General features: G+C 33.2%; 2 protein-coding genes across 2 annotated transcripts; one reads left to right on the forward strand and one right to left on the reverse strand.

Annotated features, from left to right (window-relative positions):
• Window positions 1-2,504: 2,504 nt before the first annotated feature.
• On the reverse strand, window positions 2,505-5,569 carry LOC132744131 (uncharacterized). The gene is made up of 3 exons (XM_060732750.1): window positions 4,067-5,569; window positions 3,703-3,857; window positions 2,505-3,484 (listed from the first exon to the last, which is right to left on the reverse strand). The coding sequence occupies exons 1-3, from the start codon at window positions 5,415-5,417 to the stop codon at window positions 2,714-2,716; spliced, it is 2,277 nt and encodes a 758-aa protein (XP_060588733.1). The 5' UTR covers window positions 5,418-5,569; the 3' UTR covers window positions 2,505-2,713.
• A 427-nt stretch (window positions 5,570-5,996) lies between these two features.
• LOC132744132 (E3 ubiquitin-protein ligase TRIM33-like) lies at window positions 5,997-9,760 on the forward strand. The gene is made up of 2 exons (XM_060732751.1): window positions 5,997-7,582; window positions 7,938-9,760. Exons 1-2 carry the CDS (start codon window positions 6,475-6,477, stop codon window positions 8,849-8,851), a joined length of 2,022 nt encoding a protein of 673 aa, XP_060588734.1. The 5' UTR covers window positions 5,997-6,474; the 3' UTR covers window positions 8,852-9,760.
• The last annotated feature ends 7,669 nt before the right edge of the window (window positions 9,761-17,429 follow it).

A 17,429-nucleotide genomic window follows, 5' to 3' on the forward strand; every position in this document is an offset into this window, starting at 1 on the left:
AGATAATGCCAAACTTAATAGCAAATATGATACCAGATATTTTTAAAGTCTAATAAAAACTACACGGTAAAAGTATTTTATATTTTGCAAGATCAATCAATTTACCTTTAAAAATAGGCAAACTTTGAAAACAGCCCCTCATTGTGGTAAATTTCAGACAGGATATAACAGGACCTTTCAGATTTGCATGTACTAATGTTTTCAAGCATATTTTCCATTTAGTTATCGTTTGTTTATACTTCCTTTTTCAAGATATTGAACTCATTTCATTTTTTTTTATTTTAAAGCACGCTATTTACTGATGGAAAACAAGTTTTTTATGGAAACGTAAAAGACCACAATGAATTATTTTTCTAAAGTTCTTTAAACGCAAAAGTAACAAATCTTATAAATGCACAAATGTATTATTTAAAACGTTCAGTTTTTCTCTTTGTTGCATAGTGAAAAGATTTTTTATGTTATATAACATACAATCACTATTGATATATGATAGACAAAATGATCATATTGTTCATGGACAGGTTATGGGTAACATATCTTCAAAAGAGTCATTTTTATACGTTACACAGCACGGGTGTTCGGCGCGTTGATTGGTCACTACCCCCATCGAAAGAACATCATATGAAACTGTAACGAACCGTTTTTCAGATTAGTCAAATTCTCAATTTAAAATGAAAGTAGGATGCAGCTCCCCTTTATATTCGTATGAAGTATTTTCTTTGGTCATGTGAAAACCTAAGACCAATGAAAATACTCCGTACACTGCACTCTGCAGAACCCGTTACTTGCATTACGATTGGGAATTTGACAAATCGGAAAAAACGGTTAGTTTCATTTGATGTTTTGATTGGACAGTTATTACAAAAAAATTATATAATTTTATCATTTTTATATGCGGAATACAAAGAAATATTCATTCATTTTGAATAAACTGCCGTTTAGTCGGGTAATATTCACAATGGCCAAGCGGCCAGGTCGGTGTCGACTAACATTTGCCGTGATTTCGAAATAACATATCTTCTTATCACTTGAAATTATTGTAATAACAGCTTTAGTTCCTTTAAGATTAATAAATTCCGTACCATTTGGTACCAAGATTTTGAAAATTGGTGAAATTGGAGCGGCGAGTTGCATACCTTTACTGAATATATATGTATCATTTTTTTTGTGGGGAATGCAGGTAATTAAATTAAAAGCATTATACCAAATATTTAATGTTTCAACCAAAATGTTTCAAATGAAAAATACTGCAATTTATATGGTTTTGAGAGGAAGGAGGGTTGTAGAGTTGGTAAGGGGGGATGTAGTCCATCAACGCGCCGAACTTCTGTGCGATACAGTTGTGGGCTTAATTTTAGTCATCTTCAAAATGAAGACCGCACGTGTAAATGTCGATTCGAAACATCTCACAAAGTTGGCGATTGGCACGTGTTATGCAACATAATTTATAATATGAAACTTGTTTCTTTTTAAATTACAAAGATTTAAGCAATGTAGGGGTAATTAATCTCGACTTGGATGAAAACAATAAAACTACAAGTTGTCTCCCTTCCACTGCATTATCAGTAGTTTTTGTTGATTTTTTTTTCATCATCTGAACATTTATTATAGGAATGTTTATACTTATATATGCTGATATGGCTGATACATGTTTTTACGTGTTTATTCATGCTGTTCATGTCAATAAAACTTTGTTCAAAATATATGAAAATTTCACTGATGATATGTTTTAAGCGATTTAAAATCATCGTCTTTAAATGGAAATTATTTAAAGTATGCATATGTTTTTCGTGTTATATATGTATTTTCATTTGCCCGAGCTTTGATTGAATGGGAATGAATGAATGACACCATACATTTCAAACGTACTAGATATATATCGGTTACTATTGTTAGAGCATTACAAGAATTACTTGGCTTTGATCAAAATGCGTTAAATCAACTTTCCTTTTACGTTGGAACAATTTCCCAACATTTGGGGACTCACATATCGATGGTAACGAGACAATATCAGATTCGTGACTTACTTCAGTCACGACTATGTTTTATAATATGATACCAAACATTATTAATACCGGAAGAGGTCTCGCAAATGATTGATATAAGTTGGTTAAAGAACTTGCGTCATAGTACAATGGAGATTAGCTTTGAATCACATTTTCCGTCTGGGAGAAAAAAGTCAAACCTATCAATCACACAGACTAATTTATCAGTATCAAGATACTACTAGAAAATGACATCTGCGACCAGATCTGATTTATTCTAATCACAATCTTAAATCATTTCATGAACAAATAAACAATCCGTTAGATGAAAATGATAGGTTTTTCCGTGACTAGAACACTGATTTATATCTTACAGCCTAATCAACATGTACAGAATAGGCAAATTTGATTTAACAACTGGATATCTGTGCTTAGTACTAATTGGCTTCCGCCATTCTTCAGTACAGCCATTTACGGTACTTCCAGGACAATTATAAATGTAAAACTAAAAAGAACTGCTACAATAAATGAACTTTAATTATCAATCGTAAACTTCAACTTAATTACAAGATACAAAGACTTGAATGACTTTCGTTCTTAATTTGACTTCCTCGCTTTCAGTTCAACTACGGAAAAGCTCGGACACTATTTAGTCTATAATTCCTTTTTAATAAATAATATCTCAACAGTCTCTTACTGATATATCTTTTTTGTCGTTTATAGTTCAATTAGTTTTTGTACTTCAGAACATGAACTTTGCTCCAATCACCAACCCAGATGACGTCATTGCGGTCTATAGCTACGGCTGTTGGCCTATGCATTGCATATGTAGAAGGTATGGGTACTCCTTTGCAGTCGAGAATATAAAGTGTGTCGTCTTTACATGCTGATAGATATATCAAACCATGCGCATCACACGCAACTCCATCGGCGGAGCTTGCAGCTCTATATCGGTATTTTAATTCACCGTGTTCACCAAAAATGTAATACAGAGCAGAGACGCCAGTTGATACAACATATTCGTCATTGATAGTGTTACTAATGCGGAACAAGCTTACTCCTTTAACACCAGTATCAACAGTGAACTCTTTTGTCAGTTTTCCCGCCATGTTGAACAAATATATTTTAGCAACAGCTGCTTCTCTTAGGCAGGCAACCGGAACATCGTTACCGCAAGCGATCACATGTTTTCCATCTTTAGATACTGCTATACCACGCAAATACAGATCAGCTCTGGCAAAAATTGATAGTTTATTATTTTTGTTTAGTTTTCGGATAGTTTTGCCGTTTAACTCTGTCATGAATAATACGTCAGAGCGTCCATCAACCATGTCGTCTACGTCAAAGTGCAGTGTTTCAGTATGGAGGAGGTTTCCTTCAGCATCGAACTGTTGTATCCTGTTCTTGAAACTATTACAGACCCATACAGTACCATCTGACATTGGAGCCAAAGCGGTTGTACTCTTATATTGTTGGTCACTGTTAAATGTGGTCTGTACCTTTGTAAAAGAAAATACATGTATCACCCGTATGTTACAAATTGTATGTTGAGTACTTTTGTGCTCGTAAGATATTATTTGTATTTACTATAACGGTAACGGTTTAACAGTTTAATACAGGCTGGCAAATTGAAATCATCTTATGTAAGGTGACTGATTTAACATTGATAAATGAACATATAACAATCTTTAGTTATGATTACAAATTTTTAATTTACCTCTAATTCTACAGACGGCGTTTCATGCAGCAAACCTTCAACTATTGTTTGAAGTTTACCAAACATCTGCTTTGAGTATGAGCTCTTTAAATCTGTTGGTTGGAAAACATACTTCTTCCGCCATAATCTATCTGCGGTGGGTGCGATATCCGCATCTGAATAAAGAAAACACTCTGTATAGCTACAGTCATAATCAATGCTAATAATCTATGATATAAAAAATGTAAAATAGTGTATCACCAGTATTTTATATTTCAATTTGATTTAAACATCACTTAGTAAATTAATAATTAAATGTTAAAAAAAACAACAAACAAATCAAATAAAAGATAAGAATGTATAGGTATTGCAGTATTCTTATTACCTTTATTAGCTTTTGTCAGTCTAGGAGCTTGTTCAACAATATCTATTCCATTGTCCGTTTCCAGCAGTTCCGTCCCCTTCTCAACTAGTGATTGAAGGGATTTCACTTTTTCTTTAACAATATCTCTACATTCCTCTAACTTTCCCCGACTTTGGGTGTTCTGTACTCTTATTGTCTTTATCATCGATTTTGCCCATTCATCTATCATTCTTTTTGCCTCATTAGCATGGTTTTCAATTTTTGACACTGCGTCTCTCGATTCTTGATCAATTTCAAGGCGTTTAGAATTGATTTCAGCACACTCTGAATGAAGCTTACGTATATTGGCATTCGATAGTTTTAAGGCCTGTGACAGATGGTGTTTTCTCTCTTCGTAAACATCTTCCAATCCTAATGTCTCGTGACCTTCGTGACTAAGAATTTTACAATCTCTGCAGATACATTTATCACATGGTTTGCAATGAAATCTCAGCTCTTCTTCTTCATGATCACTACATCTTAAACCAAAACCTTTTGGAAGTAGAGAAGGTAAAGAAATAGAGTCTAATGAGTCGTCATCCAGATCAGCACCGGGCATTACGAGAGGTATTGCATTATCTCCACTAAGATCTGTAAGATGCGTGTTGCTAAAGCTGCCGTCTATCCGCATCCTCTTAAGAAATTCTCTATTGCATTTCTCACAGAAAAATTCTTCACATGACCCGCATCTGTATTGTGCAAGTCGAGCATCTTGACAATTGTTACACACATTCAGGTCAGATTTATTTGAATATCTCTTGTTTTCTGTTTTGAATTTATTAAGTGGAAGAAGTATACCACTACTGCATAATGGACAATCACACCCGGTACCTCGTTTAAATGATAATATGTGATCTTCCAGGCAAGGGGCACAATAATGATCGAAACATGGTGTATTTCCTGGAAATCGAAATCCTTCCGCGCATACTTTACATTTTAGAGAGTTTGGCTTTCGTAGTGAACTGGATGGTCTAGCAATCGTAGAAACGCTTGGTGGACGTCGAACAGGATGTTCGGAATTCGGCGGTCGTGGTCTTAAAGTACTTGTGCTAGGCGGACGTCTTGGTCTCTTTGAAGAACTTGGTGGTCTTCCATAGATTGCCGCACTTGGAGGCCGAGACACAAGTATAGAACTTGGTGGACGCGAAAACAGTACAGAACTTGGTCTGTTGTGCTGTACAGATGGTGGTCTCGCCTCTGATAATTTTTCATTTTCAGATAACTCCAAAAGAGTGTTAAGAAACGTGTCGTTCATATTTGACAAAACGTGTATTCCTGATTCTAAGTAAGAGATATCTTGCTCTTTTGTATCATTGCGTTTACGCGTTGCCATTTAAAAGTTTGTTTTTTTATGAAATAGTTATACTTTTATGTAATACTTGCAAAAATTATCATCCATTTTATTTTTTCGATCGTCTCATTTTTAAATACGTTTTTTTCTAATTCACTATTATAAAATCCGTTGTTATTTTTGTATCTATAAAGCTAAAACAAATCCATCTTTTTGAGAGAAGATCAATAATTTATACTTGTCTATGTAAACTTTATTGTTTCATAGTAGATCTTAATAGAAATATGAGACATGGATTTGATGTTTATCGATGTAAAACTATTTGTATTCGAAACATGACCAGATCTTTTGTAAAAATTTGCGTCAAATAGCAATCTTTGTCTCATTTTATAAAGGCATTGATCGCGAGCAAATTATTTAACGGAATTTTATCAGATTTTATGCACACAAAAATATGAATTATTAAAAATCATTCGGAAGACTTTGAAAGTCAAGTGTGTTCTATTAATTACTGCCGATGTATTGATTTTAAACTACATTTATCGTTAAGTCGTTTTCTGTTACATCTGATTTTAATATATTTTTTTTAATATGATCATATTATCTTAATATGTTTTATAGTTTCAATCTACGGTGGTCGAAAATTATCTGATAGTTTTTGTTATGAAAATGGACTTGAATTACAATATTGTTTGTCCTACGATATTGAAACAATTAACATTTGTAAGGGATTGTCTTATGTTAGAGTACAGTTTTGATAAAAAAAATCAGGATAAGCGATGCTTAAAGTGACGTGATAAAGAACAATAGTCTTAAAAGACATTTAGAATTCAGAGAGCACATAGCATGGCACTTTGATATAGGTGTAGTGACCAATGTATTTATCTGGTTTCACAATAATAGACGTCTGTGAAATTTATTTTAACAATAAATCTATCTTTATGGATATATTAATACTTTCCTGAGAATGGATAGAGATGTATTATGTAGTAAAGGTGTACACTGGGTATTGATAACGATGAATTAAATTAAATCTAATGAGGAATCACATGTAGCTGCTAAAAGTGTATAATATCATCAAAATACGCTAAAAATTAATATGGCGTTATCAAGGCCGAGTTCTCAGATGACACGCTACACAGCGAATGAAAATAGAACTACGTTTTCGAGACCTAGCTCACAAATGACGCGTTACACTGCTCTGAGTCCGACACCTACATCCAGGATACACAGTCCAAGTCCACCGACGTTTTCAAGACCTTCATCTGTCATGTCAAGGAATTCAAAATCAGCACCAAGTGTACATCTAACTAAAGGTAACCCGATGAAATGCAATGTTTGTAGAAATAAACTTGAATATCAATGGCTTTTGCCTGGGCTTCATAACTTTTGTGCGCATTGCCTGGAAGATTATATTCTACGTCACAGTAGAGGAAAGCGTTGTCACTGCCCTATTTGCCGTGCCGGAATCCGACTTCCAAAGGAGCCTAGACATCCGAAGAAAATTGCAAGATACCCTCTCGGAACGGACCTTGTGATTTGTGATGTATGTGAAGACAGCCCGGCTTTTTACAAGTGTTCCGAATGCAATGAATATTTCTGTGAAAAATGTAACAAGTTACATCTTAGAATGAGAATGGGTCGGGATCATCATGTTAACATTATGCCCTCTATCAGGGCGGCAAATGATAAACTGAAAGTTAAAGTTTATTGTGATGAACATCAACACGAAGAAATTAAGTTTCATTGCAAGAAGTGTGATGTATCCATTTGCCGGGATTGCAAAGTTATTGGACACGAAGGCCATCTTACTACAGCATTGAAAGAAGTTGTAGATGAAAGGAAAATAAGAGTTACAACAGCCATGACAACTGCTAGAGGTCATCTTGCCAGATTGAAAGCCGAGGCAATTGAAATTAAGAACCGAAAGGCAACTCTTGAAGAAGAAACTGAAAACACAACACATGACATAAAACAACATGCTATTCGTATTAAAGATATCGTTGATGAACATTCTGGTCATTTAATACAAACAGTGAGACAACAACATGATGAATCTATATCAAAACTAGATAACTGTTTAGAACAAGTGAAAAAGAAGACAGAAAACATCAAAGGCCTGCTTGATAGTGCGTCCATTCAAATGGATACCTCAACTGATGTAGCTTTCATCAATTCAAGCCATAATTTGAATGAAAGTCTTAGAGGTATTATATATTTTCTTATATCTGTTTTTTTTTAATTTTAAGGCTTATTTAGTTGTCAAGTATGAGTAATACATATGTCACAGGGTGATTAAGATGTTCAGCCCCAAACCCGAGACCCTTGGAACACAGTCCATTGGCACTTCCGACTGAGCTTTTCGGCCGCTTTTACAATCCCCCAAAAATGAACGGTTTTAGACGCATAATACATTACATGTACTAATATCTTAACAATAAGCAAGCATGGTTTAATTTCCTTGTGCATGGGTGAGGTGAACAGGAAATACAAATGTACCATTTTGTAAGTTCAATGAAAATATATAGAAAATGATCAATCTTTTTTTCGTTATTAATTCAGCTGCAGATATCCCTTCTTTTACGGACAAGTTATGGAGGAAACGAATGACATATGCTAGGGGAGATATTGATGAAATAGCTATTCAACAAGCGGTTGGTGATTTGAAATTTTCAGCAGAAGGTCTTTTCGTTCCTCTTCCCGCCATAGAACTGCAACTTGTCTCTACGTTTAATACAGATCAGAACTTCAGAAGCACAACAGCGATAACAACACAGAACGATGCTACATCATGGGTTTGTAACGGTTACAAGAATAAAATCCAGAGATTTGACCTGAAAGGCAGAATTCTTCAAGTTGAGACAACAGAGTTTGATATAGACGATATGACAACATTGAATGACGGGACTGTTTTAATGACAGAATATGATGGGATGGCAATACGAAGACTTCACAAAACTCATTTTGATTCTTATTTTGCAAAGACAGATCTTTACTTAAGGGGCATCACAACCTCTCGCGATGGTTCTAACGTCATTGTAGTAGGTAACGATGTTCCGGTAACGAAAATAAAACAAATGCGCCATGCCAAGGTTCTAATATTTTCAACAACTGGGCGAAAGATTAGAGAAATTCGTATAAATAGAGGATTGGGTCTATTTAGAATTTGCCATACGGTTAATGGTGACTTTGTTATATCAACTGGTGTGTCAGCCAAGTACCTTATAATAAATTCTGACGGAATGACGAAATATACGTATACAGCGTCAGGAACAGCAGACGGCGTTACTTGTGATGCGCATGGCCTTACAATACTTTCGGATTTAAAAGATGATACTCTTCACTTGTTAGATAGTAAAGGAAAGCCACTTCCTTTCACATACAGTCTAAATAAACCAAACGCAGTTGCTGTTGACAACAGAGGTCACATCTGGGTTGGTGATCTTGACAAAATTAGAATAATGAAATACGTGTGATGAACATATTATTCTAGACATGTTGGAAACGTCATATGAAAAAGCAAATATACTGTTTTTATGACCTTCGAACTGCACAAAAGAACAGAATTAATTGTGTTCCGAATATCGGAGGAATTAGGACACTTTTTAATCTAAAGCGCTTTGAACCTCAGGACTCTAGATAATCTTATTGTTCTATGTTAAACACTTAAACTTTTGTGTTTAGTAGTAATTGTTTTATTTATTCATCATTTTTTGTTTAGAATCAATTATTTTTGTTGTAGTAAAAATATTGTAACGATTAATACAGTAGATATTTTTTCTAATATTTCTCTAATAAACTGCATAAACAGAACATTTTCTAATATTTTTGTCTACTGGTGTCTTTCTGTGTCGTAAAATATTTATACCTTTTTCGTCAATTACAATGAGTTTTGAAATTTGCGAATTTTAACCGACTGTAAAAAAATTACATGAATTGTGAAATTGTGAAATTAAGGGCATTTTTATGAGATTATAGCCCTAGTTCAATATCTATATATCGATTATGTGTTTGCATAATCATATACATCATTGTCCTATGACAACCACGGAATATAACAGCGTGCTGTTATTTGTATTTCTTATTTCCTATTTTATAACTTTCCCATGAGATAATAAGTTGTGTAAGATCCTTGATATTTTCAATATTACAGTCACTTTATTTTAGAGTAAGGTTTTGTATCGAAGAAAAAAAACAACAACACAACAACTACAACAAAACAACAAACAAACAACAAGAAATCACAAACAAAAACAGCAACAGTTGTGCAGAATAGAATCAGTTGTTATTTTTTACATCTTTTATAATTATACTCTTTTCAATTGTGTAACGGGTAATTTGATTAAGCGATTTGTCGAAACCCATGAAAGTATATAAATAATTCATCCATTAGTATTCAGTTATTCTTTATCTGTTTCAAGTTTAATCAAGTAAATTGTTAATATTGGACTGATATTCTTTAATAAAGTGAACTGATAGAATAAAAATGGTACGATTTAAATAACTTTACTAAAAGGTTATTCATGAAATCTGATCCTCTCCTTACAAAAAAATTAAATAAAACTAAAATCTACACTTAAAGGCGTAATTTGTGTCTTTTGTTTAACACGTAAAATAGTTTAATAAATTAAAAGACTGAATGTCTTTGTTGGATATGACAATAAAGATACCTGATAATATCAATGGATGTAAACGATCAGTCCCCAATTCATGAGCCGTGCCTTTAAGATGACTTTGACACTTTGCCAGGGTAATTTGAAATTCAATGCCGAAATTGTTCGTAAAATATGTATCCGTTTAAAGTGATTGAATATAACAATACTTTGTTGATAAATTATTTGGTATCTATTATAATGATCTTTGACTGTATTGGCGATGATCATTTACATTAAAACACAGTCTTATCACTTCGTTTCCACGTGATTATTGATCTACAATGCAGTAACAAAACAAATATGAAAAATTACGTTTTGTTCGTCATGTCCGTTAAAGAGTTAACAGATAATTTGCAACATAAAAGATATACTCATGAAGTCACGAAGTTAAAAGCACTTTCATGGACGCCGGGCTATTACGCCGTCGACATTTAATATTATAATTCCGACACGTTCTTATGTACATAGAGGCAGTTAAACAGAATCTCGAAATTACATAAATCTTGTACAACTGCCCTGAAAGACAATTTTATGACGGAAAGCCATTTCATTTCTGATAAAATGTTTTTTCCGGTGTCAGCGCTAAGTTAAACAAATACATCAGTCACCGAAAAAAATATTTTTTATTAGTCCAAAAGTCCTTACTTTGACCATATTTATTAGTTTTAGTATTCAGTTGTTTAAATAAGTACTTTTTTCTGGACATAGTTTAAGTTAAAGATAGCCATAATTCGGCTCCTAAAATAATCTGACCCAGCTTCATGTAACTTGTGAAAAAAACTCTATTTTGTTATTTTGTGTATTCTCATGATGTTATTTATGCCGATAAGATCAGGAACAAAAGTCATAGCTTTAGAAATATCTTAGTTGGGTTTTAACACTGACAATAAGGTAAAGGGCACGCGGTGTCTTTCTAGCTTCATTTTTTCCTGTACTGGGTGTGTGTTATGGATGTGGATAGAATCATTCGCATATATCAAGTTATTTAAGCACTTGACTGCGGAAAGCTTTTAGATACAGATAGCGTAGAAGTTGTCTGAGTTATTATCATTACATGATAGATTGAATACCAAAACTATGAAGAGACATTTAACGCTACATTAATTTCAAATTTTATGTTAATTATGACTTGTGCCGGTTAATATATTAAAAAATGAATAAAGTGTGTTAACAAATAAATTCAACTGATACATGTTCAAAAATTCGATGATTATTAAAGTTTGTTAGACTGAAGAATCAATGCATATACATGTATATAATTGTCCATTAGTTTTCACAGACATCAATGACAAAAAATACCACTGTCGGGATCAATTTCAGAACCATGATGATAAAGGGTGTAATTATGTCTTAACAATTATAAAGAGACAATGTGTCTTTCATTTACACTTCAATAAAAGATGGATCATGATAACACAACACAAGTTATCTGATGAAGTACCACAGTGACCATGTAAAATAACAAAAACTTAGTTATGTTCAATTAAAGAGGTTTAAATTAGTCAGCTTGTATTTCTATTTGAATATATACTTGATTATCAATATTTCTAACAGCGGTTTTATTGTCGATGTTTAAATGACACCATCACCATGTTATTATTAACCGTGCAATGACAATCACTAGTTCACTGATTTAGTAAAACCCTAATAATGGCAATATATATGCATGAGATCAGGCGTGAAATACACGTTGCAATTCCATGCACGAGTTCAAGCGTGATTTATGCATGAACTCATTATCATTTGTAAGCTAGCAATGGTATAATTCACTAGCATTCTTGTTTAAATACATCACATATATTTATAAATATAAATGTATCAATTAAATATGAAAGTAATTTGACGTAATGCATTTAAAGGAGAAAATTGAGCAACAACAACAACAACAATGACAACAACGATAACAACAACAACAACAACGACAAAGACGACAACAGCAACAGAAACAGCAGCAACAGCAACGACGACGGCAATAGTTTATGATGATTATGACAGTTATAATGATGATGAGGAGGATGATGATAGATAATAACCGGCATTTACGAAAAAGTTAACATATCTTTAGGCCCTTACAGTTTACAAAAATGTTAAAACAAAAATCAAACATCTCACATTCATACATGTGGACGACATGGTTGAACTAAAAAACTTATGTTTGTCTTGTGTTTGCATTGTATTTCATATTCTTTTTATTATATTTCTTTATAGGTTTTTATCTTTATTCTTCAATGTCAAATGTTTGAAGTTTAATTAACTTTATCAGAACACGTAGATCTCAATAGCAACTTAAGACTTAAACTGAATTCAACACTGATTTTTTTATATTAAAAGATTGTATCATAAGTTTGGCTTGCGACAAGTGACACTAATCGTGCCGTGTCTTTCATACCTTTGGCTTCAATTCCTATCATTTGATCGAATGTCATTTTGGCGTTGGTAAATTTGACATAAAGCCATTAAATAGATAAATATGTATAATTATAAACTATCAATAGGTCTTTATAACATCAAAATTAATTAATTTAAGAAATAATTGCATTAATATCATTGTACTTCTGATGGTAGACCCTTTGTTAAGCTATAATGTCTAATTTAAACTTCAAACAACTGAAAGAACAAACGCATGAACGACAGACTAAGCGAATAAACAAACGAACGAAGGGACTCTCACACTGTCTAATGACACAAACAAAACAACAACAGACAACCAAAGCAAGCAAAAAACAAACACATTTCTGTCATCTTTTAGGTACACAATGACTTCTAAATGTTATAATTAATTTACTAACACTGCTATACTATATACTGGTTACTGGTGTAGTAACTATGCATGCGGGACATTTCATCATTCTAGTTGACAATGATATCGTACTTGTTAGTAGTTACAACCAGTTACAACCTGTATGTTGATTAGACCTCGATGCCTGTATTACAATTGTTTTAGTTTTGATTGACATTCTGAAGTGTTATTTAAAGTTTAAACAGATTAATAAAACCTTAAATTATATTGTTCTGAATGTATATGATTTTAATTACCATATGTGGTATGAATATATTTACGGTACGGTGTCCCGTTAGGGCCATCGCGTAACACGAAACAACGAACATGTGGTGGTGAAACCACGATAGTAAAACGTCGAAGTATGATGGTGAAATGTCAAAAAAACGGACCTGGATGGTGAAAACTCGATTTAATTTCGTGTTTTCACCAACATACTTTTGACATATTTACCAATGGTTTGGTTACTTCGACCTTTCACTATCGTACTTTTTACTTTTCATTATCGTTGTTCCGACCTTTTACCATTGTACTTTCGAGTTTTTATCATCATATTTTCGCCTTCCTTTAAAACACTTGCACTGATTGACAATATTGAATTATTGAATAAAATTGTATAAAGATGTCACCAGTAGTCTAAAACAGTTAACGTTTAAAATTAAGCACAACTGCACAATTTACTTACCTTATGCTAACATCGTTATCCAAATACATAAACAATATAATTTCTTTGTAAATGTATCCTTGATAAAGATATTTTCTTAAATCGTCATCCACTGTTATGATCTCTGTGCAAATGTCATACAGGAAGGCAATGCTACGATAGTGAAAAGTCAAAACCACGATGATGAAAATTGTAAAGTAAGATGGTCAAAAGTCGAAACGACGATGATGAAAAGTCCAAAGTTCGATGGTGAAGTCGAAATACGATGATGAAAAGTCTAAAGTACGGTCATGGTAAAAAGTCAAAATAACGAAACCACCATGGTAAAAGGTCGAAAGCACGTAGGTGAAAACACGAAGTTATATCGAGCTTTAAAGGTCGTGGTTTCATTATTTCGACATTTCACCTTCGTAATTTCGTATTTTCGTTGTTTCGAGTTATATGTGTGTCGCGATGGCGCTAACGGGACACCGTAAATATGTGTGATCTATCTTTTGCATAGAAAAGTCCTTCCAGAAAAATAAAAAGTCAAAATAACGAAACCACAATGGTTAAAGGTCGAAAGCACGTAGGTGAAAACACATAGTTATATCGAGCTTTAAAGGTCGTGGTTTCATTATTTCGACATTTCGCCTTCGTAATTTCGTTGTTTCGAGTTATATGTGTGTCGCGATGGCGCTAACGGGACACCGTAAATATGTGTGATCTATCTTTTGCATAGAAAAGTCCTTCCAGAAAAATATTCTTATTAATTAATTGTATAAACAGTAAAATAGATATTTTTCGCTGGCTACTTTGTGTTCACTGATTTTCAAAAGTTAATACCAGACACATCAGGGTAGCTCACAATGAATAAGTAAATAATTGAGAACTACAACTTTACCAAGTATCAGCGTAATATTATAGCGTCCTACAGTAGCCCATAAAAATAAGTACTATAATTACAAAAATGATCTTTCAGATCATACAAAGTAGTAAATTAGGGCTTAATTGTTACTTGATATATTTTCAGACATAGTCTATTTTGATTGTTTCAAATAATTTCCTGTCTAAAACATTTAAATAACTACCTACATCAGTAAAAATACCTTCTTTATGAATCAATATTGCTTAGGAAAAAAATAAACTATATAGTTTATTGATTACGCAATGGGGAAAAATTTAAGTTTATAATGTAAAATGTGGAACTAAAATGTGTACTTGTTTTATTAAAGAAAGTGTGTGTAGTAAGTGCATTCAAGTTTTAAAATTAATGTAAAGTGAATAAGAATGCTGTATAATTGATTTATAATATAAAAGGAGAGAGGACAAAACGTAAAATAAAGTAACTGTATTAAAAAGCAACAACTATAAATAAAGCAGATTGTGAAACGAAAAAGACAGTGCAGAGGGCGTTCAACTTTAAAAAACATTAGAAATGTAGATTAAATTACTTGTATTTGAATAATCGATATGTTGAACGCAACTATTATATACTGTCATATAGACGACCTCTGATAATGAGATAAAACAAAGCGCAAATTAGGTGAAAAGGGAGAAAATAAGCAAATCGTATTAACGGAAAGAAACTTTGAGAAGTATTTTGAGTTTGTGTATCAGTGAGTTTTTATCAAAAAAAAGAAGAAGAAAAACAACAAAAAACAACAACAACAACAACAACAACAACACAACAACAAAAAACAACAACAACTACTACTAAAACAAAGAAACAAAACACTGTTCTTACATACAACTTTATTTCAGATTCATAGTGAATATTATTTTGATCAACATTTAGGCCCGTATTCAGAAACGATACTTAATCTCAATCTCGACTTAAAATCACAAAAGGTCTCCTCAAGTAATGCTGGAGGAGACTAACGGTAAGTAACTCACAATGTGCAAAGTTGTATTCGTTTTGTTTACTCAACCTTACCTCTCGTGAAGGATACTTCAAAAAGTGCCCGATCGGTTTTATTGCATAACGTCACTCAATATACATAGCCATTTACATGTCGTGTAAATAGAGTTATTGAATGAGTGTAGTTTAGTACTAAATTTTTGAACGAGTTGAATAAAATCATCTTATGAGAGCCTCTGGCAAGCATAATATTGTTTTATTCAACGAGTTAAATAATTTTTAATTGTTTGGTTCGTCAGACCAAACAAATAATGGTAGCGAAATTTCAGACTCTAATGCTGTTAATTGCAAGTGCCGAAAGTAGTCCGCTTTTTTAAAGTGGTTACTTCCCTTTATATGTAAACTAACGCCGAAAAATTCAGGGGAGATCACTACGTAAAGATGGTCAAATGACAGGCGCATTAATTTTTAAAGCAAAATAATTCCTGAATGGTCGAAGATTTCTAATATTGTTTTATTCTTTATAGATATACATGCTTATAGTAAGCTCCATGATTATTTACATCTGTGTTCGGCAACAGTTAGCGTCGTTACAAACAATAATATAGAAAGTTTTCTTAAGGCAGTTAACTAATAAATTCACCGTGGCCGAGGGGTTGCGCTCTCGCTTAGGAAGCGAGAGGTCTGAGTTCAAAACCCAGTTAAGGTAACTCATTTTTTTTCAAATTTTTAAGTCAAATAAACATTGGATTGAATATCAGTGTTTAAATAAGTCTTATAGCCAATTTACTACAATTAAAACGATGGAAAGCATTGGTGGCACTTTACAAAAACAAATTGGTTTATAATCTCACAACCCTCACCTTTCTGACATTCTGAGACCAAAACAAATTCAGCGCCTTCTGTGCTTTCATTTATTATTGAATCTACACGAATATAATATTCTATTTATCACATATATAAAACTAAAAATATGTCCACAGGACACGGGTGCCCCCCACACTCCACCAATTTGTCAATCTTATGTCTCTACATGTACCCAAGTTGAAAACTAAAAATCTTTTATTAAGTAAAGGGCAAATACTATAAATACTGATAAATTTACAAGAAAACCCAAGGGTGCATAAGTACTCATGCTGACCAACAACATTCTTGAAAACTTTCAAGCCGACAGGTCAAATACTTTTTGAGTTACGTGCAACACAAGTTGAAAATTGGAAATTTTTACTAAGTCAAGGGAAATAACTCTAAAAATACTCAAAATATTATACGAAAATACCCAGGTGCACAACTACACATGCTGAGCAACATTCTTGTTTTAGTTATGTGCAACACAAGTTGAACATGGAAATTTTTACTAATTCAAGGACAATTACTCTAACAAGAGCGATCAGTAATCACATGTGTCGCCTCATGATGGCCAATTTCATGTTGGGACAATTTTGTGACAGACGGACAGACAGACGGACAGTGCACAACTAGACTTGGTACTGATAATTCCTGTAAAGTTTGGATAAAATTGCACCAGTAGTTTATGAGGAGTAGTCCGGACAAGCTTTTGCGTATCTGGCAACACACAGAAAAAAAACACCTTTTTATCAAAGGGCCATAACTCAGCCAAAAATCATTCAACCAGAAAACCCGTGCAATATGCGCAAGGATTTGAGCAACAGATCAATCCTGTAAAGTTTCATTGAAATTGCAGTAGTGGTATAAGAGAAGTAGTCCGGACAAACTTTAAAAATAAAAAAATATTAAAGGGCCATAACTCTGACAAAAATCATTGAACCGGAAAATGCTTACAATATGCACAACTAGACTTGGTACTAATCATTCCCGTAAAGTTTGGATGAAATTGCACCAGTAGTTTATGAGGAGTAGTTCGGACAAGCTTTTGTGTATCTGGCTACACACAGAAAAAAAAAACACCTTTTTATCAAAGGGCCATAACTCGGCCAAAACTCATTCAACCGGAAAACCCGTGCAATATGCGGAAGGACTTGAGCTACAGATCAATCCTGTAAATTTTCATTGAAATTGCATTGGTGGTATAAGAGAAGTAGTCCGGACAAACTTTAAAGATAAAAATTATTAAAGGGCCATAACTCTGACAAAA

This window comes from Ruditapes philippinarum, unplaced genomic scaffold, assembly GCF_026571515.1.
Source record: "Ruditapes philippinarum isolate M1 unplaced genomic scaffold, ASM2657151v2 ctg3009_1_1_1_1, whole genome shotgun sequence".
NCBI lineage: Eukaryota > Metazoa > Mollusca > Bivalvia > Venerida > Veneridae > Ruditapes > Ruditapes philippinarum.

What these genes read in the sequence shown, in the direction of transcription:
- LOC132744131 (XM_060732750.1), bottom strand. Translation starts at nt 5,417, where the DNA reads ATGGCAACGCGTAAACGCAATGATACAAAAGAGCAAGATATCTCTTAC. An exon ending in ACTGACAAAAGCTAATAAAG is followed by an intron (nt 3,858 to 4,066) that starts GTAATAAGAATA and finishes TTCTTTATTCAG; the next exon opens with ATGCGGATATCGCACCCACC. An exon ending in CGCCGTCTGTAGAATTAGAG is followed by an intron (nt 3,485 to 3,702) that starts GTAAATTAAAAA and finishes TCTTTTACAAAG; the next exon opens with GTACAGACCACATTTAACAG.
- LOC132744132 (XM_060732751.1), top strand. Translation starts at nt 6,475, where the DNA reads ATGGCGTTATCAAGGCCGAGTTCTCAGATGACACGCTACACAGCGAAT. An exon ending in TTTGAATGAAAGTCTTAGAG is followed by an intron (nt 7,583 to 7,937) that starts GTATTATATATT and finishes TTATTAATTCAG; the next exon opens with CTGCAGATATCCCTTCTTTT.